Here is a 24,274-nt window from a genome sequence, read left to right on the forward strand (position 1 = left end):
CTTCATAATAGTGCTATTAAAGTGGTGTAAGATTTACAAAAAGCAATTTGAAATAATGTTCACGTCTTAACAAACAATGTGTAAAGTCGTTTACGCTTCCTATTGCGAAACTCATATTAAACCGTGCAGCGTCTGATAAATTGGGTTGATACTGCAATGACTGCGCTAAGGAGCTATTTCACTTAACGTATTTCGTATCTAGAAATGAAATTCGTAAGATCTGAGTATCTCTCTAATTTCTGAACGGTTAGTTTCAACAAATTCGAACTTTATATATTTTGTAAAAGGGAAGGCTGAATGAAACTGACTTGATTACGCTTTACTCACGCCTATGCATCGGAATTGCCTGACTAGTTCGGCATCTAACCAGAGATCGTAATCATGAGCTGACGCGTGAGCGAGCCGTTGTCAAATAATCACAAAAACTTACGTAAAACAAAAAAAAAGCTATGGATATTGACGCACTACCACCTCACAATTTATTCCATTAGGAAACTCTTTCTCGTCTTTATGTAATCAAATGGTTTTGCTGCAAAACTACATTTTATCAGATCGCTAATGATATCAACCCACGTCGAGGACACGGCGTGGGTACATGTCGGACTTCCACCGACTAAAAACATCCTGAGCCTCTTCTCCTGCTTAAGCCAGAGTCACGGGACTGCTCGCGTAAACTCTACGCGACTCTGGCTGGCCCTAAAGTCTTCTTTTCAACCTGTGTTGTAGGTATACACGGTGATTTTTTAGTCGTCTTACAAAAGCAGCCCAGTTCATGTATCAGACGTAAAATACCCCTAGGCGCGATTTTTTTTTTTTATCATCAACTAAGATAATAAGTAGGTACGAAGAAACATTAAACAAGATAAATCTGAAATATACTCTTAAAAATGATAAAAATGCCGCCGCCCGCACCCCTCACCATTATTACAAGGCTCGGACCGCGCTCGCAACAGAGCTGTGTTTCTAAAAAACTGCGAATTGCATCATAATATTGAATAAAAATTGCATTTTAAATTTATTCAAATCTCATAAATACCTATTCTTTTATCATGAACGTGTTCTAGTCATTGGATACATGAACTGGGCTGCTTTTGTAAGACGACTAAAAATCACGGTGTATAGTTTTTAGGTATACAATTTTTGATATTTATTAAAAAAAATAAACAATTTGCTCTAATAGGTTCTTGATGGAAGTTTTAGTTTGTTGCAAGAATAAGTAAAATTTTAGCAGAAAGTGTTTTATTTACACATTGTTAGATAAATAAATCTGGATTGGTATACATTAAAATAGAAACTTTGACTACGAGGTACAATATTTAAAGTACATTTTTAGCCCGATTAGGATATTTTATGATTATTTAATGTACTGACTTGCTTGTGCTTGGTTTATTTATATCGTCTTCATCGTCGTTCTTATTGTCATTCTTATTGTCATTCTTATTGTCATTCTTATTGTCATTCTTATTGTCATTCCTATTGTCATTCTTATTGTCATTCTTATTGTCATTCTTATTGTCATTCTTATTGTCATTCTTATCTTCATTCTTATCGTCATTCTTATCGTCATCTTTATTCAATGGATGTAATTGCTCCATTGAACTTGAATCGTCCGTTCCCTCTGATGATTGGTCATTCAAAATACTATCATCACTAGATAGTGAGGATACTGTGGAATCACTTCCTTCACTATCAGAAACATCCTCATCATTTTCTAGAGTAACCTTCTTCGGAGCACTATCTTTATTTCTTTCTGTGTCATCGTCATTAATGGTTAGAGATACATCACTTCTGTACATTTCAGCTAGTTTAATAGACTGATCTAGTAATGGGGCACTCGTTAATTGTTCCCTAAATGTGGCCCTTTTAATTATTGGCTCAGGTTTAGGCTCGTGTTCCGTATCTGGTTTTGTTTTTTTTATAGAACTTGGCTTCACTTTAGGCTCTTGCTCAGAGACTGGGCTCGCTTTTACTACAGGTTCTTCTTTCCTTTCTGGATCTATAGATAAAACTTTCTCATTCTCAGGTTTCATGTTAAATTCTATGTGTTCCCTTTTATGACTCACTTCCTTTTCATGAATACTTCCCTTGTCTGAGCTTTGTTGTTCTTTGATTGAAACTGGCTCATTCTTAGGTTCAATTCTAAGAGCTTGCTCTTTTTTAGAACTTTCATCGATAACAGGTTTAGTTTTCTTTGGCTGAATACTGTGTCTTTTAGGTTTTTCATTTTTCTTCCTAGAACTTGATTGAGCAGTTAGCTCAATCTCAATCTTTTTTAAATAAAATGAAAGAGACTCATCACTATGTATCATTAATGGGTTTCCAAAAAGACCTAGGTCGAAATTTTCTTTTCTCGCTTCCTTATGATGTGCTTGTTCATCACTTTGCGACGATTCATCTTCTTCCCTCAAATATTCTCCTGATTTAACACTTCCCGATGATCTAGAAGGTTTTAAGGAGTGGAAACTAACGTCAGAAGGGTGCATTTTTCGTTTTACTCGTTCTTTCGTCGATTTCTCTTTTGCGGTTTTTTTCTGTAGCTTTTTTATGGCATTTCTTTCTAATTTATCATGTTGAACTAGTGACATTCTTTTAGTTGATTTTGCTAGTTGCTCGGGTTTTTTACCGCCTCGTGATTTTGTTCCGTCTGGATTTAAAATATCATTTTCTTTCACCAGTTTGAAAGAGTCCGAGCCAGACTTGTGTGGCACCAAAGTCGGATCACTATTTGCTCGATGCATTTGCATAGTCATAACTCGTCTTTGGGAAACAAGCGTTGACCGCCGAGCATTGTAGTACTCCTCAATTTCAGGCAACGTTAATTCTTTGGTCTCTGGTAAAAAAAAATACAGGAAGAGTGTACCTAAAAGAGAAAAGACACAAATATTACTTATATTATTAAGTTTTTCTATACTTAACAAATTTACGAACAATTGCTCACCAAACAAAGAACAGATTCCAAATAACACTATCGTATTGGCTAAACCCATGCTATCTCTTATGTATGGAAATATTTTCGAAGTTCCGAATATGAAAAAACTGCATAGGGACACTGTTATGCCACCTAGCGTGCCCCTTATCTGAAATTAAAAATATTGTTAAATTATAAATCTAGAACCAAAAACTTTGAACTTCCCTTCATAATGTATTGTCAATCAATCAATCAATCAATAACTTTATTGCATTCCATAATGTGTACAAAGCTGGTAGGTAAAATTAAAAGAAACAATTATGGACCCTGTCGGGCACAGCAAAATTAGTTTTTTAGAGGAGAGGATGAAGAGCGCTTTTTAACATTTTAATATTAAAATCAAGGAAGAGAATCTTACTTTTACATATTTAATGTAGATTTATTTTATTTTAATTATTAATTATTTATTACTTTTTTACTATTATTATTTATTACATATTTATATATTATTAGTTTATACTATATACATTCTATATTATATATAAATCTTTATTCATTGTTTTATATACTATATGTATTTTTTATTAACTAAATAGTAAGTATATAATTATACATTAAAGATATGGCACGGTAAGTGAGGTAAATATATTAATGTATTAAGTATTAAGTATTGCTTGTTTGTAGTTAGAATTTTATTTGAAGTATTCGTCGATTGAGTAGTAGCTTCTATCTAAGAGAAATCGCTTCAGTTTATTGCTAAATCTAATCAAATTATAATATACATAGAAGAATGAATGAGGATAGTCGGTTATCCACTGTAAATGTAAAAGAATTTTTTTGGAATGTATGATTTCATAATACTTCTATATTTTCTACCACAAACTTTAGATAACCACCAATTTACGCAAATTCTTAAAATCTTACTCTCAACTTACTTGTAAAGGGTATAGTTCTGACATCATCAAGAATGGCAGTGTATAGTAGCCTAAACTAGCAAAGGCCATGTATGCCATGAAACCCACTTGTGGCACGAGACTGGGTGCTTCATTGTAATGGATAAAAACACCTAGAGTAAAGCACACCACTGATACGCCGACGGCTGAAAACAATCATTTTATATTTGTATTAATACCTCTTTGGCTTTAAATTATAAGGTCTTAAAGCTTAATTTAATTTTTCAGGTAAAACTTTTAAAATCGAATCCAGTTGATATTTGTTTGACCAAATACTGTTCATTGTTTTATAAACATGTAGTTGTATATGATGATTTTCTAGTCACTGTCCAAATAGGGTATTTGACAAAAAAAACTGCTTAGTCCGTCAGATTTCCAAAGAATTTATGGTTCAAAAAATGACCTGGCAGAGCGGATAATTCTTTCGAGAAAAATGAAGTTAGTGAATATGCTTTATGGTAAGCATGCCTTAATGCCTAGAAAAAAATTGGACGGGGACTAAAAAATCTTCCCGTAGAAATAAATAGTAGTCAATTTTTTAATTTACTATTTTTATTTCTTCAATAAAATCTTACCTGAACTCAATGCTAAAGGTTTCCTTCCGACTCTAAACAGTAAGATTGAAGTAAACGTGCCCACAATGAGCCTGGTCAGCGCCATTAGGAAGTTACCAGTGTGCACGTCAAAAGATGAATTCGCTGTCTGAAAGATATTTTAAATCCTCCTTAGTTTAGTTCAACTATAAAGAAATCCGAGATCTAGAACGACTGCATCAATAAATGGATAACAATGGTTGTTGCTAAGTTCGCTTTGCTATTTATGTATAGCCTATCCCATTGCTGAGCAAGAGCCCTTTTGCGTATATTCCTTTCTAACTTTTGCTTTGGTAAGTCAAATATCTATTTTCAGTTTTTAAACAAAATCTACTTAAAATCTTGATATCTAATCTATAAGTATTTGAAAAATATGAAATAAACAATTTACTTTCAATATTTCTATAGCCCAAACTAGTATGACAGAGACGCCTGAAGCTTGAGCGGTCAAAATATAAGTATTGATCAAACTGAACGGTTGGCAGGCGACTCTACTGAACATTATATTTATCTTTTCCCTTAGTTTCAATCTGCAACAGAAACAGAAATAGTAAAAAAAAGGTTTTATAGCTCGATATATATTTAATAATATATTAAATTATTATTATCCATTATTAATCAAATGCACCTACTTACGAAGATTGTTATCAACCTTAAATTCTATGAGTTGCAACATTTCAGAGTCTATATCATATTTCTTTCCCCTGAACTTGGCCAGGTTCCTCTGGGCCCTCTCTGGCGATTCCTTAATCAATAAGAAGTATGGCGTTTCGGGAAGCAGATTAAATATCAGAAAGTTGAAGAAGGTGAATGCAGAACAAAAGTAACATAAGAATTGCCACGCGAAAAAATAGCCCAGGCCAGCCTGGAACAAATGGTAAGATTTTATTTTTAGAAGAGTAAATTATGGAGTTTAATGCCGGAGTAGCCTTCTCCAAAAGAATCATGTTTTGAAAGCGAACGAAAGGGCTTACTTCAAATAAAATTTAAATTTCGATTTCAGTAAGGGAACAGTTGCAGTAGTGACAGGCCTTTTCAATCTTTAAATATCCTCACTATGTGTTGCCATAATCATTTTTACGTGTGTAATGATTCCTTACCACATTAAAGGAAAGAAAAGGACTGAAATGAGTAATCTAGAAGTTATAAAACATTCATCATAACCAAGTTAGTTTATGACATCATTAGTTTAGATACAATTAATTTAAATACCTGCATGCTAATTCCCATAGAGATGGCCAGAGCGGGGAATGCTCCTATAACCCCTCGCATATTGGGCAAAGATATCTCGGTGGTGAATATTCTTGGAGGGCCCATAGCCATCCCACAACCGATGCCCGTTATTGCTCTACCTGCAAATAAAGAAAACTCTATCAAAGAACACAGTATTAGGCAAGATTCGCGAGATCTTGTATCTTATAAAAAAGGATAAAAGAAGAGTGTCCCAGACCATTGTAAACAGGGATATTTTAGACTAGTAATAATAATGAGAAGCATGACTTAAAAATACCTACTCTTATACCATCAAACGTTTCGCCAAAATCTCAGATCGCACATCCACGGACTGACCGTATCGAGCGTATGTGATCGATCAACTTGTGCAGTTGTACCTTATTCACAAGTAAAAACATATTATTTAAAGTCAATACTTACTAACCTATAATAATTTGATTGCCCGTCTGGGCTAGGCCGGTGTACAGCCACCCAATACACATGGGTCCCTGACACATGATCAGCATTATTCTACGTCCAAACTTGTCCATTAAAAACCCGCTTAGTAAGCATCCGATTGGAGAAAATAATGACAATACACTTGCTGAAAACAACAAAAAAATATGGAGGAAAGAGTTATTTATATTTCAGCTGAATAAACTGTTATTAAAATGAAAGCTCTCTCAATTTTACGAGATGTTTCATAAAGTCATGATACGCTAAGCCCAAAAGGAGACTTCAATGATAGACCAAAACCTTTGTATAGCCTCAAATTTACAAATAGCCAAAATTCACTTCGAGATTATTACTGAACTTAGGTAATAAATCGTTAATTTCGAACACTATATTTGCAAATCTAAATATAAGAAACATATGATACGTACCGATCCACGAAGCCTCATCTCTGGTTATTTTTATGTGTGACTCTGGGCTCGACAGCTGAGGGACTTGCACGGCAGGGAAACCGAAGGCCAGTCCTATGCCCAGCTGAGCCATATTCACCCACATACCATATAACAACTGTATCCAAGAGGTAGTTGTCCAAAATGCGGGATCAAGGGAACTATTATCCCGCCCACCCTTCGCCATTTTGTTTCGCTTTATCTCATATTAACGATAACGTATCAAATATTCACGATAGGAAATATACACCCTTAAGTGTTTCTGTCTTTAAAAATAACAAACAATCATTTTTCTAACACTTGAGGATAGACTTTATTTATATATATTGACATAAATTGACAAAATTCTGTCACGTGATAATTCTTTTAGAAATATTTTTATTGTCTATTCATAAGCCAATTATTAAATACTTTGTAGTTTCTTAAATTATTTTTGAGACAAACTAGAGGGTAGACAATTTTTTAATCAGAAAGACAGCTTAATCTTAACATTGTACGTACCGGAATCGCCATTATCATCATATTATACGAAAATACATGCAGAAACACCAAACAGTATTTTTTGGGACTTATAAAGAAAAATATGAAATAAATTTTTCATCTTAACTTATGATTCGTGTACAACGTAGTGTACCCCTAAAAAAATAATGCTAAACCCTTAAAAAAATCAGTGATATATCTTTTAAAAACACTAAGTTGCTAAGTCTTTTTCTTTTTTTTTTTGTCCGGGATGAAACTCTAATGACTTCAACCCACGCCGAGGGCACGGCGAGGGGATATGTCGGACTCCCACCGACTAAAAACACCCCGGGCCGCTTCAAATGCCTGAGCCAGAGCCACGGGATCGCTCGCGCATGCTTCAGCGCGACCCTGCCCAAAGTTGCTAAGTCTGCAGCTCTGGAGTAATACAATATTGTGTTTTAGGGAAAGTATCTTTAGACGAAAAAAACCTTAAAATTGTAAGCCTTGGTCAGCTTTCGGCTGTTGGAAAACGTTCGGATATATGAAGGGTTTCGTAAACTTATTATTTGCGAACTGAGCCCTAAATATAGGCTTCAATTTCTTCCTCTTCAGTCTGTTGTGAATATTTTCTTCGAATGCTGATAATATTTTGAGTAGTGTCGATCGTGATATTTTGTTAAATTCCACTCCGTCGGAAAACTGCACTTTGTTTAATCCTAAAAATACATTTTGTTATATGATAAGTCTTTGGATAGACAATTAATGATTAGCTGCCTAGTCAGATAGTTACGTAGCAGGACGAGCAATTTAGCAGCCACTAAATTGTCAGTAGCTTTCGCAATTGCTATGTTTGACCCCTATAAATTGGGGTGAAACAAACGCTATTAAATAATTCATATAATTATAATTATACACCTAATTCTGTTTTAATTCTAAATCGACCTATCTACGGTACAGAACTTGTTTTTTCAGCTCAAGCCAACAAGAAGACAAATAGGGTGTTTCATTTTCCCTGCTTTCCATGTTGAATTAATAAACATTTTGTAAATAGCAAACCTCTTTTCTTATTCCCGCTCTGTTTTTCGACTGCCTCACTCAAAACGAAGCAAATAAGCAAGACACCTAGTTTCATGGCTACTGCCTACACACAAGCCCACAGTTTAGACTAAATGAGGTGAAACACGATTGTAGACCGATAACGAAGTTAACAACTCTTACTATGGAAACTAGAACTGAAATGGGAAGTGATGTCTTATCGAGTTTCAGGAAAAGGTGAAATTTTTGTTTTGGATTTTCTAATATGGTTTAGAGGTAGGGGGATAAGTGAGAAGGTAAGTGTTTTAACTTAGTGGAGGTCGCTTCATTATTTACCCTAAAATATTTTAGTCTTATACCTACAAACCTATGTCCATGATATGCGCTCGCCTTTTATACTGATTTGAGGACGTTAGATATTTATCTTGAGCGGAATTGTCTGAAAAGGTTACCTCGGCGGCTCCGGTACACAAAGTGCAAAGGAAGAAACATGGGTGGATTTTACTCCGTAAAAAAACTGTCAATCTCTTCCGCTTATTCAAAGCGGGATAATTCCTCATTTGACTATTTTCCATCCGAACAAAAAACACTCATCCGAAATGAAAATTATTCAAAATTATGCATACTTTCTTAAACATCTTTTCTCTTTTCAAACGAAAATGATTGAAACAATTACGATAGTTCTCATTATTCCATTGATAGGGGACTACCTTTTTGAACTTATTTCTTCACAGACGAGGTGTTTAAAAATAAAGCAAAATGCTAGTATCGGAAACCGTAAATAATGAAATCATAGAACAACAATCTTGAAATATTTTCATTTTATTTTAAATAAATCAGATATGTTCAACAATTTTTCTTCTATTCTAAACACTATCACAAAATGCTTCACTATTACTGTTATAAATAAGTTAAATAATAAATAAAATGCATTGTATGCTGAAGACAGAAGAAATTAATAAAATTAATTACATTATGTATTAAAATTATTTTATTGTGACCACATTTTGTGACTTAAACATTTAATAATGGCACATTCAACTGTACAGTGTCTACAAAAATAGAGTTTATTTAGACTAATCTTAGTAAAGACTACAATATAATACTTTCACAAAATATACAATATCACATCACATAACGAATCGCATTTAAAGCCCATTCTCACGAAATATTACAAACTTAACAATGAATAATATAAACGTAAAATAATATATCTTGTTCCAAGTCTGGCACCGCAGACAAGTGACTATCTAAGTGTTAATGATGACAAAATCGCTCAATTTCGTGTAATACAGACTGACCTGTCGGTCTAGTAGTTAGTGGCCTGAAAGGGGGAGTTGCTGAGAAATGTATGTGTGATGGGAACAATGATTTAATCTGTGTGTAGGTGTAATTTTTCTGTATACTTTCTGTAAGTATCTTGTATGTTTGAGACTAGATGTCGTTTGAATAATTTAATTACTTTAATACTCTTAAAGAACAAATATGTAAAAAAAGCGATTTTATCAGCGTTAACGGCTGTAAATATTTTACATAATTATTAAATACGTGAAATAAGCTTTAAAATATTTACAAAACACACAAACATTATTCATACAAATTAAGTAAATAAAAATGCCTCAAATCGGAAGGCACAGCTTTTCAGTATCTTTAGTAGTTCCTCTCTACATAAATTAGTTTATTTCCATGTTTTCATTGATTATAATAATTTCTATAGTTGTAATTCTCGTTATAACTATCCAATAAATTTCAATTATTTTTGGCTAATAGTAAATATTTGAGTAGATGCGTGTGTATAATTTAATATTAAAAATTAATTAACAAAAACTTATTTTGGTGTAAACTTGCAGCTTTGCTGTCTTAAGAAATAATCGGTAACACGAAATTACAATATGTACAGATAATACATCTACTAAGTTGATTTAAAAGCCAAGAATTTAAATGAAAAATAATAACATTTGAATAGTTCATAATATTTAACAATTACTTTATAATGACAAGCTTCGATATTTTCGAGTCTAAAAGAAAAACGAAAATTTCAGGGTGTAGAAAATTTACACACAGTATAATATAAGACCCATTTTGTACTTTCGAGACAATTATGTATACAAACATAAAGGTCTTTCAAACCAGTTGTGGATATTATGACACTTCACGTTGAAATGTCACTTAAATTTGTAATGACACTTCACGATGTAATGTCACTTGACGTTGTTTGGACACTTGTAAACTGCAACTCACGCTCCCTCGCATTGCGTGTTGCGCCTCGTAAGGGACTTTGTTCTACCGCTAAAGTAATCTTCAATCTCTTGTAAAGTCTTGCCTTTAGTTTCAGGCAGGCAGAAGTAGAAGAATATTAATGCTGAAAAAACAAGTTTTATCTATTAATAACACTTAAAATACCTTTAGACGCACCCCGAGAAAGTAGTGGAGTCAGTAGGTTATATTACAATTTATAAATTTTGTTAATAGCATTGTGAATCTAAACTCTCAGGAACTGATATCGCAATGAATTGACTGTTAAAAACATACAATCAAAGTCGTTCTTTCTACTTTTTCAGTTTTACATCGAGGTAGTTGCTTACTCCTAGACCGAAAGAGATAGACAGGTGACAGGTTTTGATTATAAAGTATTTCCCTGAGTAACGTATGCATGGAATTTTATCACAAAAAAAACGAGACAGAAAACTGCCTTTATCTTTAGCTTTCACGAATTCAGATTTAAAAACATAAAAGAAAGAGAATTTGAGTTTTTTTACTTACCAAGCAAAGACATGGATCCGTAGAGTCCAAAGACGCCGTAGTCGTTAAGGTTTTGCTTGAGGAAGGGGAATGTCTTGACGACGGAAAACACGGACATATGAGCCACGCACGTGGTTAGACCACCCACTATACCACGGACCTGGAAATTACAAAAAGAGAGTTAAATTTAAGTCTATATTTATTATTTTTATTTGTAAATGTAGCATTTTTTAACGTTAACTTCCAACTCTTTAGTTGCAATATTAATTGATCGTTCTCCCCCTAATATTTTTAACTTTTAAAAAATAGTGAGTACACCACAGTTGGCAAATGGTTGAGTTTTTTAAATCAGCTAGGTACTTAGCTATTTAATTTACAGTTTGATGTTTAAAGGTAAGAAGTAATTAGTGCTTAAGTGTAAGAAGTAACTCGAAAAATATTTGCATTTTCTGATGCTTTAAGTTGACACTACATCACAAATAAACAGAATTCTCTATCTTAAATTATGTACAAACGGTGTTGTAATGAATTATAATATTCACCTGTGTCGGATACACTTCTCCGATCATAACCCAGGGTATGATGAGGTAGCCGAGGGTGCAGGAGACGACGAAGATGTAGATGCTGGCGACTGGGATCCAGGAGTACTGCGGAGGGAGGTCGTTGTCCTTCCAGAACTTCACGAAGTACATGTATACTGCCAGGATTATCATGGTGATGCCGCAACCGAAACCTGGGAGAAACGTGGAACTAATTGATTTTTTGCTGACTTTAAGGTTTCTTGATTAGGGAGACAATTTGGCATTGACCAACTATTTTTGCAAACTAGTGATGCAAGACTTTTTTAAGGAATCAGGCAAGGTTGCGCTATTAAATTTATATTCGGCGAACAAACACCGTTCAAGAGTATTTTTAATTTCAGACGGAATTTTCCAGGAAGACCACCCCACTGACTACATTGAATTATAAGAATGGGAATATTTATTATAGGCACCATGTAAGGCAAAATTATAAGACTAGTACTCACCAGAGACGAAGGTAAGGATCCTTCTGCCACACTTCCTGCACAGTATACATCCAATGACGGTGAATATCACTCGGATGATACCCATGGATATTGTCAGCCAGTACTTGTCACTCATAGCACCTGAGGCCTGAAGACAACGTTATAGTAGTTAATTTAATGAAGTAAATATTTTTTCAAGGATTGGAGTATAGAAGCTCTCAGGAAGTACATCCAAAAATTTTAAGGTATAAAAAGACTATTACTTTTACCAAAACGTAACTATTTAGACGTAATAAAATTAAACGTATCAACATTTTTATAAAATATTTTACATCACTGAATCATGTTTGCTACATTGAGCGATTAATGTGTGTTTAGTAAGAACTCCATCTATTTCTACAGTCAATAGCTGATCCAACACATAAAGCAAAATACTGCTGATAAAATCAAAACCCTTAACATTCCAAAAATAGGTTTAATTTTCATAGTTATCGCAAAAATCCTCACCTCAAACACCTCGACGGCATAGAAAGTGATGGTGTTGACGCCGCACCATTGGTACACGAAGAAGTAGATGGCGAGGATTGTGAAAGGCTTCAGAGTGGACGGTGACAGGAGGGCCTTTATGATCTCACGGGGGCCGTGTAACCTGAAACCAGATAGATATTTGTAAGATGTTGAAAATGCGAAGTTAAGCACTGAAGCTTCACTCTTAAGGGTTTCTAAAAAAATTCAGGAAAACAAAAACAACTTGCACAATGAACAGCGTCTGTCATTTTCAGTTTTTACTCGTGCGGAAATTCAATCCTAAATTTCTCTCATCAGGGTTAATTTTATTGACATGATGACTATCACCCGACTAAAAATATAGTTGCATAAAAATTTTAATGTAACATTTTCTACATAATTAAGATATTCAACCTATTTATACATCTTTATCCTCAACATACCTATTAACTTAATAGATACCGACGAAAATATAATCCTCATGTGAATCACACAAACAGTCACGTGAACATTATATTTCATCCTTAGAAATAATTGCACAATTACCAGCAAGCAAGCGTAGACATTTAAATAATTGTTGACATTATTATAAATAAACACGTGTCTATTGTTAAGTTTATGTCTATTATTTGTGATGTGACTGTCGACTGGAATCGTGACTCTCTTACCGCTTTCTTAGTTCAAACATGTCAACCTTTTTCACTGTATCTCTTTGAGATAAAGGCTTTGGTGATAAACGGCACAGGTCCAAAAGCAGTAGCCTCGTTAAGAGCTTTGATCTAATGTGAAATGTGATGGGCCATCTACTAGTGACTATCAATCCCTGCTCTTCAAAACATAGACAGAACGGGCATACTCAGGGCACAGGTAGCGCTATTCATGATATAGTTATAGTTGATGTTGAAATCATTATTACTACAAATACAATTATTAAAACAAAATTACTCAGTAAATGAATAAGTTTCAGAGGAAAATATTCAATGACACATCTTCTTCTGCGGTGAAAGTAATTTCCCAACACTCAGAGATCATTGTGTGTTTTCCCAGTCAGTCATGAAAACAAATTATTTTAAAATCGTTTCTAAAGAAAGCTTTCTTAAATACAATAAAAAGAATCTCAGTGAACATGTAGAGATGTTCCACAGTGTTAACGGTTGTAAGAAAAAATGTAATTTACTTTATTTTTCAACCGCCTTAAAAAAGAGGTTCTCATTTCGATTGTATTTTCTTTTTTTATACTTGTCAACTTAACTAATTGTCAACCCTCGGTCTAGAACTCTTTAACCGATTTGTTGATTTTTTTTTTATCGTCATGTTGGGCGCAGTAGCTTTTTGTCTGAAGTCGAATATATGTTCCAAAATTAGAACTATTAACATTGTAGAAGCTAGATGAAGCACTAAACAACGTTTTACGACATCTTGTAAATACAATGATAAATTTTAATTAAGATAGGTCACTAAGTATAATCTATTTATTTGTTATACCAGTACTATATTTACTTTTGTTATTATGTTGATATATGTAGGACATTGCGCTTCTTTATTATTCACGACAATACTGTATTAACATTAAAATAAATCAAATTAGCACTGAACGTAACAGCAAATATCAATACTAGTATTTGCATGTTTACAAACAACTGCAGCGTACACAGTTCAATATTTATTTAATGCAATAACATCAAAATACCTCGAGCTAACAAACACAATGTTTGCAACTTTATCAGTAAGTTTTTTTCGGCTGATAATAATATTTTGACTACGTTCAATAATATTCATCCTCGATTAAAAAACTTTCAACGTCCCAAAACGGGTTCTCAAAATGAACCGAATATAATTATATTACTCTAACTTAACTCTTTTAATAATTATTATACCAGCCTGTTAAGTCCTATTGCTGGTATCCCGTATTGGGAACGGGTTGAACATTGATCACTATGCTAGCTCACTGCTGGTGGGCGATTCCAGATGTCAATTTTTTAATCCAGGTTTCATCGCGAAATTTTCCTTCTTCATTTGTGATGAAAAAATTGTGATGTCTTACGACAATTAAGAAAGTACATATTTGCCTATGGGACGCCGAGGTGGGTTCGAACCAGCACTTCGTCACAAATCCATGCATAGAATCGCATAGCATAAAATCCTCAGAACAAATCTACTTACGGTTCAACATGATTCTTCTCTTTGAAGGCAATCATCTTGTTTATCTCATCTTCCAGATTGCAGGTGGAACCGCGTAGCTTGGCGAGAGAACTCTCAGCTCTCTCTCTCTTATCCTGCTGCAGGAGGTAGTTCGGAGTCTCCGGTAGAAGCAGCATGCCGAGGAATGAGAGAATCGGAACCGTTGCACTGATGCCTGCGAGTATATTCCATGATGTCACACTGCCTATTACGTACTGGAAAAGAGATATTTGAAGTTAGGACACATAATCAGAAGGTCCAAACACAGAGTCAAGAGTTGTCAAAAACAGGAATTTGCAAGACAATAAGGATTGGTATGAAAAAGGTTGATCCCTTAAAGCACACAAAAAATGCATGGGATTGAGCTGATCGCTAATAGAGCTGTCTATTGCTGCCCGGTTATCTTCTGCATGCTGACATGTGTTTTGCATTTTGCATATGATACGTTTTAATTAATTGATGACATGTTTTGTGCTTTTGCATATACATTTATACAATTTTTGACATATTTTGTGCTTTTGCATATAATGTTTACCGAATTATTAATTTTATTTTATTTTTTTATTTTTCAATCTTTTTTGCTTTTATTTTATTTTATTGTAAGTATAAACTTTATGCAGGTATATGTTAATTGTAGTTTCTCAAACTGGCGATTTGAGTGAGATTATTTGTTTTTTTCCCTTGCTCAGATCGATCTGGTACTTTCTTCAAAAGGCCAGTCCAAAAAAATACCGTGCATTGGTTTATACATATCTATTCGCATTGAAATTGTCTGGACTTTAAAAGAGACTGTGACCCCTTGAGTTTGTTTCGACATTTCTTCTCAGGGTAGTCAGATAGGAAATGTCGACTCCAGCGTTCTCAAAAAAATAAGAAGACATGTAAAAGTGATGATACATCCTACTTACAGAATAAATGATTTCATTTCATTTCATTTCATTTCATTTCACGATTTCATATTGGTTCTTAAAACGCTTTTTCTAGGTGTCCGAAACAGAATAGGCATGGCAAGTAATGCAAACATATTCATATGCCTTCGTAACAGGACCAGTATGATATCACACAAGTTTCAACAACATCCAAACTTGTTTCTCCACTTAACCCAGTCTTCGGGAAAGTCTAGAAATCTTTGCAAGCAATTTGCCGAGACGTCATAGCTGCAAATTTTGCCCAAAATATTTTTTGGAAGACACACCTACTTCTAATTAATTATGCTATCGGAACCTTATCATGATGTATGATCGTTCCGCAATACTTCGTCATGTCGTAGAGTTTGCTCTTAAAATATTGCAAGTTATTTTCGCTGTTTTTGTTTGCCTTCAAGTGACAGATCTATTTTGCTTGGATCAACATTTTGCGTCCAATTATGCCTAGTTATCGCGGTGACAGCGTGACTCTGTCGTGACTTCTTAAGGTGAAGTGATTGATAATGTCAATATGGATTTGCAATTTTGACGTCATATGCAAACAAATACCGGGACAATCAATAATAAGAATTTTGCGGATATCGTAAAAAAAATGTAAGCGATTTTTTATTTTTGAAAAATTCTTTTTTGTCGGAACCGCGTTCTCTGTTGTTTGTAAAAACCTTGAACCAACTAAAGAAAATATATTGTGCAGTTAGTGTCATAAAACTTAATGTAGACCATTACTGCTAAAGTGGAGATTTCTATACAAATGAAGACGAAATCTGATACTTTATGGCGCCTTTCGTAGCAAGGTGAAAACAAATTATATATTTTTTTATCAGTAAATTAATAGATTGTAGAATTACACGCATTTGATTTGAACAATGTAAGGTAAAACAGAAATTGTGCTCTACAATATGGTGGGTGAAGCTCTGACCTCCTAGCTAGGCCATAAGATAATTCAACTATTTTATGTTCAGAAATAATTAAAGTAAAGTAAAGTAAATTTTGCCAAAATGTTTTATTAAACCAACTCAACCCTAAGCGACGGCATTTTTATATCTGTAGCGAGCCAAAAAGGGTCCATTAAAAAAACAATTTCTTGGTAAATTAATATAGCAGTGCATAAACATTAATGTTGACCGCTAAATTATTTTGCCGCCAAGTCATGTGATTTCTTGATTGGTATAATTAATGAAGGTTCATGACTAAGTAGTTAGACCGTTAGCCGGCAGATATTAGCGCGCGCGATTTTAGCAAGTCTTAATGGTCGCTAATAAGACGCGTGCTTGATGTGTAGTAAAATATTTTGTCTTTCAGGTTTTTGCTATACATTGCCATGTTTATAAAATGATGTAGGAAAGAGAGATTAAAAAAAGGCCTACGAATTCAATAATAAGAAGACTTTTATCACTACTAGTATGCTAAAATATTTCATTTTCATTTCAACCTATAACCTTCCACTGCTAAAAAGAGACCTTGGAAAAAAGCGTTACCATCCCATATAATAACGCGCAAATACAGTTTGTGGGGCAAAGTGCGTTATATTGCCCAACATCTTACCCACCTTCTTTGTTTACCAAGCTTAAAGCATCATTACATTCAGTAATTACCTGTATCAAAACTCCCGTAGAGACACCGACAGAGGCGAGAGCCCCCAGCATCCCTCTGAGATGTGGCTGAGATACTTCACAGGTGTACACTCTGGCCGGAGCACCCACCATACCCGATCCGAATCCGATCATCAGTCGTCCTGAATCACAAATGTTATTTGATTACATTTTAATCTCTTACATTCTCAATTCTTTATTGCGTTACATTAGTAAGGTTATCTTAGGTCAACTTTGTATAGTTATTTCAGAAACAGCACATTTATTAGCGTTTACTGCAAGCTCCGGAAGAAGTTAATTGTAGCTTTAGGAGCAATGTTTATTAATTGCGATGACCAAAAATCAAGCAAAAATCCACGAGCATACTCTTCATTCATTTCATGGCATTCAGGGTAAAGCTGTCTTATATATCTAAATACAAGAGTCGCGCTTTCGATCCCCGCGTAAGACAATCTTTTGTGTGATCCACGAATAGTTGAATGCACTACTGCATTTGACTTGCATTTTTATGAAACTTCCCGTGACGGAAGCAGTAATTTCATTAATGCAGGACTCGTATTTAAAAATATATATACAGGGATTGATTGTCTATATTAATTTCTTACCAGCGTAAATCATAGGAACATTCTGCGCGAAGGCGATCAAGAGCCAGCCGAGCATCAATGGGATCTCTGTGATGATGAGCGTCCTCCGGCGACCGATGTTGTCCATTAAGTAACCGCTGAGAAGACATCCTATTGGTGTGCCCGCTGCACTTAAACTCGCTGAAACAAAAACATACAATTTAAGAATAAACGTATTAAATTTAAGGGGATCACACTTTACTGAAGGTCAGAAATTGTTCTAGCTTTCAAGTTTCAGCTCATAATGTCTCCCCGTGGTTACGTTCTGGTCTCTAGAGTTAAGATAGGCTGTTATTTCATTTTAAATCGAGAGTTACACGAAGCGTAGAAAAAATATCTGGTTTAACAGTAAATCGTGTTATCTTCGTATAACTAAAAGTTGCAGACTAGTTTCTACCATCCTTTAGTCATAAGTCAAAGATCATGGCTTGTTTCAACTATCCTTCAGTTCTACAGCTAATATATATATATTTATACGAGTAGGTGCATGCAGCAGGAACACTGTCAGAAGGATACTTGTCTACCAAGCATGTATATTGATGAGTGCGGAAGTTTATATTAAGTAACGTATTACGCAGATGTACGGGTAATTTATCTTGCAGTGTTTACGGAGACTAATCTAGAGATAATGCTTTAGTATGGATGGTGCGATCATTACATAAGTCTGATAAGAGTAATGAACTGGATATCTCACTGCGCAATTGTAACTCGCGAAATATTTTATGAGGAAAATTTTGGCGCACTTTGGAACACTTTGGACTGATATTATAAAAAAAACTTTTGTGAATGTGTGAGTAATATTATGTGTGTTTGCTATCTCAACAATGGCTGGATATATTTTGTGTAGAAATAGAGACTCTTTGCAAACCCATGAGCGTTTATAGGAAACCGTGGTAAATATCAGGTCTTATAAAAGTCAAATCACAATCCTTAATTAAAAAAAAAAACTATTATTAAGTAAGGACTATTATAAGTCATGAGGACAACACAATTCCCATCTTTTAATGTCATTCAAATGAAATTGATGATGATGAGGAAAAAGAAACAAAATGGAAGAGTAAAAATTCTTACCGATCCAACTAGCCTGATTATCATTAATGTGTATAAAAGAATCTGGACTCTTCAACTGCGGTAGAGAAGTAGCGGAAAACCCGAAAGCCATTCCAGTATTGATGGTTCCGAGGTTGGCGACGAAAGATGCCAACACTTGCTTAAGTGCTTTACCCCTCCCTGCCTTGCTTGCTTTCTTGTCAGGGATCGGGGTCTTCGTGATGGTGGCGGATACTCCATTCTTGATGAATGGCACCGAATCGTTCCTGGAACAATAACGAGGAATAAATGAGATGTGGAATTAGGGTTGACAGTACAGCCGTTGTTGAGGATATTTGTTTTTCCTATTCCCCTTTGTACATTGTTTAACAGGTGGCTTCATTATAGAGGCACTCGACATACAGAAAACCACCAAAAAAACAATCAATTGAAAAGCCATATGGAGAATGCTTTAACAGTGAAGCATTATGCAGCATTTGTAGTTTTTGAAAACTAATCAACACTAAATTAAGACCCTACAAACATCGTGCCAATCGCAGTTTCCTCTTCAGTGTCTTTGAATGTTTTGTACTCGTCTAGTTTCTTGGCTCAGTGAATTTGACAACTTATTAAATTTAACATTGAACAATAATAAAGAATCTAAATTAAGTTGTGAAAAACACCGGAATTACCGGAAATAATGAATTCCTACTTTGTAAAGTCATGGTTCATGAGTTAATCGTAACAGCTGTTCCCGTCACCAATTTAATTCATCAACTCACCATAAACCGTTCCAGTAAAACACTATCATTGTTAAAGACCTCAGTAAACAGTGCTAGGGTTATCTCCAACTGATAACATCACCTTCTCGACCCCCTTAAACTCTTAACCCTCACTCACCAACTACATTTTACAAGTCCAGCGTTCAATGTGAATTCATTGACATGTAAACTAAGTAATTGTTTTTAAATGTTTAAATTATACACTTCTTGTATAACTTTGTCATTTTATGGTAATAGACTCAGTTCTGCTGTTTATGACAGAGAGGAATTTCTTGTGTTATTATTTGAACTGGTTATGATTGTCACAACAAGAATGCGTGAAGGCATGTGACATGAAGATAATAATTGACTGCCTGTTGGTTTGTCAATAGCAAAACTTATTATACTTAGATTTTCTTCTCAACTTTTTAGACCTATTATCAAGAGCAGGTGAAAATCTGTTTCTGATATAATTGTCTGAATGCCTTAAAAGAGTTTTTCTTTTGTACGCTATTCACACAACGCCATTTAGACTTAAATTAAGCAGAGCTTATTTTATGAGTAATAGAGAACTGATAAACACAAACATACATATTAAAGATAAATTACCCAGACACCCAGGCTACGAAAATAGGCTTCGAAAAAAACACACATTTGTGCGATCTACGAATACTTGTCATGAGTAAGGGTATCTTTGAGCATGTTATTTGAATGTTTTTGAACCAATCCCCTACCCTCGACACAAGTAATAAGGCTATTCTTCCATACGATCTAAATTTCCGTAGCCCATTTCAACGGAAATATTTTGGTAAGGCCATCTAAACTGATACTTCATTCAAACGACTCCTTATCAACATTTTGGAGTTAAGCACTCCAGTCGGGTCAACAAAGAAAATAATTAAAACGTGAGCGCGTGATAACAGACACACGACAGGAGATAATATATTCAGTATCATCATTTAGTGACTATCAAACAAAATTAACTGGCAAGGGGCTTATCATTGCAAACCAACTAAGTAGTTGTTTAGAGGATAATTTACGAAATTAATTTTGTTAGATTTCGACGGTCGATAGTAGGTCAAATTAGGTAAGCTTTGTTTGGCAGGGAATCCTCATGGATAACGAGAGAGGAAATGGGTAGTGTCAGAATCTTTCTGAATAAACCTATACTATGTACTACATCATCCACGTTATGATGCGTTACATGATGAGGCTTTTGCCCATTAGTGATAGACTTATACCGTGATATTAATATTTAACTCACATTATGACCATCCCTATTATTATACTACTTATGTACATACATATATCGTGACTGAACGAATCGCCAACATTTTATTGAATTATTGGAACCATCGAAATCAAAAAGTTAAACATTAAGCACTTCTTTGGCACGAAACGACTTGCTTAAATTAACCCGCTACTGCTGATGCTGATGTAAACATAAGTCTATAAATAACAGCACTTCGATGTCATATTGTTCCCAAATACCCAATTGGCCTCATATCGAGCATCGTGGGGGTTAACGATGACGTCACAACTGTAATACTAACTTACGAGGAGACGATTAATTTAACATATACTATTTGTTTACATATTGCTGTTTCGTTTAGTTACGTTATGTCTCGCGTTATAAATTGGCGAAGAAAAAACATTACATTCGAATAAAAACAAGTTAGCCTAGGGTTTTGAAAAATTGACGTTGTCCGAATCGTAACCAATGCGTATAAAACGATTTCACGACAATCACTCGAGCAGTTTTTGAAGATTTCAATAATGTACAAGGTGACACGAGAATTGAATGCATTAGATATGAAATATGAATGGTACTTCCTTGGAACTTGTAAGAGTTAGAGGGAGAAAGACACCATCGTTCCCTAACATTTGGAAGTTGGTTTAGAGTTCTAGCCCTTGAAACAAACTTGGATATTTTAAATGCCCATAGCTTAAAGCAGTTGGGTTCATAACAAATCGAGACATGATAAAGCATCAACTGCCCAAAAATGAAAATTAACTGAGCCAAAAGACCACTAATCAAATATTCAGTTTGTGTTTTATTTTAAAACGTAAATCACATTGAATCAGGGAAAACAGCGCATGATGCATATTCATGACGCAGGTATTATTAAAGGAAAGGCCAAAAGATATGGCGAAGCAGTAAAAAAGCGATAAATTACATATACAACCTTATTGGAGGATACTCATTTAGACTGCTATTGATATTCATTGTACATTGTATTTACTGAATGTAAAATATCAGTCAAGGTGTAAATTACTTTATAACTCTTAGTTTTTTTTTCAAGGTCATTTTGTAAATAATTCCGTAGTTCCGAAATAAACGGAGCAATATTACGGCTCCCTTATCTGTCCGTCCGTCTATCATCTGCATGTATCTCATTAATCGTAAGAAGTTTTCACAGATGTATTAAAAATTGGAGTAAGCAACAATCATATTTTATTGGTGACCATTTCGTTTGCAAAATTATATGCAACTCTTAAGTAAAGTTAACAACATTTATTAATATAATATTTCAAGCATTGAAATGAAACTACTTTTAGGGATTTTATCGCGGTTTAATGTTTGATTTTAGTTCCCGACGTTTCGACACCTTTGCAGGTATCATTTCAAGCACTTTACAACGGAAGTATTTAATTAATCTCAATCTTGATTAAAACTACAAAGAAAGTGTTTACGTACGTTACGACCTTAAAACGTGATTTAAAGACACGTGTTTGCCAAAATGTATTTACTTAATATTCGTTCCGTAGTACAAACGTGAACGTTTAACAAACACAGTCAACCTTGTTACTGCACAAATATCATAAATTAAGTATAAGCTTTCCTTCTTCAAATAAAGAAATGATTTTACAAGGAAATTAAGTCATATAAACGAATTATCATATTTTATAAAACGACAAATGTCTTTATGCTCTACTCATATTACAAATGCAGTTTTTTAATATTATTATTGAGATTGTAGAGATAACATGGATTGAGACAAAACATTTTTTTTTTATCTAGTCATGTGTCGACTGTCCACTTATTGCAAGGAAGAATTAAAAGCGTCTATAATAAAATCAGTCAAATGCGAGTCGGATTCGCGAAGCATACGGATAGGGTTAAGGTAAACAAATCTAAATAAATTTCTGAGTTTACCCTCACTTTTTTACCCACCAAAAATTTATAACCGTTATGGCCTGTACTTGAAATTGATCTTTATTTGTAGTATTTGTGTCTACAGTCTCTGTAAAAAAAATATCTCTCTAACGGTTTATGAGATACAGGTGAGTAACGGACGGGCGGACAATCGAAGCATTCCTAACCAGGTTCCATTTGTACTCTTTGGATACAAAACCTTAAAAAATGTATCCATGACGATTCCCACACTCGAAAGGGCTAAACCTACCGTCCTTCACTGGGTAATTGAGACCCTTCCTTAATTCACATTCAGGTACCAACATGCAAGGTATTCCGGTTTAGCAATCAAAACGGAAAAACATTGGAAACGTTGGAAAAGCGTCAGAAGGAGTATAAACTCAATAACCCTTATAAATTAACGCCAAGCCCATACAATTATCTATAACTACTTGACTACCATGCATTGGTGCAAAAGGATGCGTCAAGTATGCATGTTTTGCATTTAAATGAAGGTTTTAGTATAAACAGGTTTTTGAGCATAGGATCGAAATTACGCGAAAATCCATTCGAAGTGAATACTGTGCTAATTGATAAACGCAGGATTGTATGTTTAACCTTTTCAATTGTTTTGCAAATTTAACCTTTACTAATAGTCCTAAATACTACAAAATTAAGTGATGCTTATTTTACAGCTGTTCTTTATCTACTTGTATACATTTTATACGGGTTTACAAAACAAATTTTAGAATAAAACAATAGAGACACGCAACTCGCTTCATTAAAAAAACTAACAAGACCAAACAGGCAAAATATACACGTTGGTCTAGTAAAGAGAAAATAAATTGGGTGTAGTAAATGAACAGTCGTTTAAGTGACACCAATCAACACTTGGTGCGTGAGGCCGATCAAAATTGATAGAACTCTCATCAATGTCATCACCTTTTTATCATGCACAACACGAAACTCATTTCATCTGCATAATGGCGTACGTTTTGATCGGAAGGAACGCCTTGTTTTTGAGTCTAGAATAGTCTGGATGCTGTTTTTAAGCTCTAAGTGTATCTATTCTGATGTCCGCTTAAAATAGGTAGGTTATTAATAATTTACTATCTGTAAACTAGCAATAGAATAATAACAATCAAGTTATGTGGAAAATAGACCATTCTCGTTCAATTTCTACTTCTTTTTGTCATGATTCTTATAATTGTAATAAAATCAAATTATTTCATTTTATTTTGCTTTTTAATCAACTAAACCTCATCAAATATGAGCTTCTGTCAGCCAACAGTTTAATTTCAGGACCATAAAAATTATTTACCAAGTACGTAATGCGGCGGCTTTATTCACTTACTACCTGCTGCCCGCGACTTCGCCCGCGTGGTTAGAAGATATAAGTTATGATTTATACCTGCCTTGTTTTTCCACATTTTCCATTGTATATTCGCTCCTATTAGTCGCAGCGTGACATGATAGCCTAAAACCTTCCTCGACGAATGGTCTATTGAACCCAAAAATATTTTTTCAATGTGAAGCAGTAGTTCCTGAGATAAGCGCGTTCAAACAAACAAACTCTTCAGCTTTATATATTAGTATAGAGTATAGAGTATAGACAAAGGCTTTTTATATTTCAAGATCTAGATTCTCGAGTTTTCGCAAATATAACATAGAGTGACAATAACATTGATTAGTGGAAACTCCAAGAA

General features: G+C 34.3%; 2 protein-coding genes across 3 annotated transcripts in view; both read right to left on the reverse strand.

The window, feature by feature from the left end:
* Positions 1-1,358: 1,358 nt before the first annotated feature.
* LOC113502695 (MATH and LRR domain-containing protein PFE0570w-like) lies at positions 1,359-7,257 on the reverse strand. The gene is made up of 9 exons (XM_026884346.1): positions 6,551-7,257; positions 6,112-6,270; positions 5,667-5,806; positions 5,087-5,319; positions 4,846-4,984; positions 4,437-4,563; positions 3,844-4,007; positions 2,939-3,077; positions 1,359-2,860 (listed from the first exon to the last, which is right to left on the reverse strand). Exons 1-9 carry the CDS (start codon positions 6,753-6,755, stop codon positions 1,359-1,361), a joined length of 2,808 nt encoding a protein of 935 aa, XP_026740147.1. The 5' UTR covers positions 6,756-7,257.
* Positions 7,258-9,101: 1,844 nt separating this feature from the next.
* Positions 9,102-24,274, reverse strand: part of LOC113502308 (facilitated trehalose transporter Tret1-like) — a 30,943-nt gene continuing 15,770 nt past the window's right edge. For both annotated transcript variants that reach the window (XM_026883824.1, XM_026883825.1), the window contains exons 2-10: positions 18,714-18,958; positions 17,625-17,783; positions 17,023-17,162; positions 14,484-14,716; positions 12,321-12,462; positions 11,835-11,961; positions 11,350-11,540; positions 10,829-10,967; positions 9,102-10,427 (exon numbers count right to left, since the gene is read on the reverse strand). In XM_026883824.1, the coding sequence (XP_026739625.1) occupies positions 10,303-10,427; positions 10,829-10,967; positions 11,350-11,540; positions 11,835-11,961; positions 12,321-12,462; positions 14,484-14,716; positions 17,023-17,162; positions 17,625-17,783; positions 18,714-18,958 (1,501 nt within the window). In that variant the 3' untranslated portion in view covers positions 9,102-10,302. The remainder of the gene's footprint in view (positions 10,428-10,828; positions 10,968-11,349; positions 11,541-11,834; positions 11,962-12,320; positions 12,463-14,483; positions 14,717-17,022; positions 17,163-17,624; positions 17,784-18,713; positions 18,959-24,274) is intronic.

The sequence above is a fragment of the Trichoplusia ni genome, chromosome 17, assembly GCF_003590095.1.
Source record: "Trichoplusia ni isolate ovarian cell line Hi5 chromosome 17, tn1, whole genome shotgun sequence".
NCBI classification, from domain to species: Eukaryota; Metazoa; Arthropoda; class Insecta; order Lepidoptera; family Noctuidae; genus Trichoplusia; species Trichoplusia ni.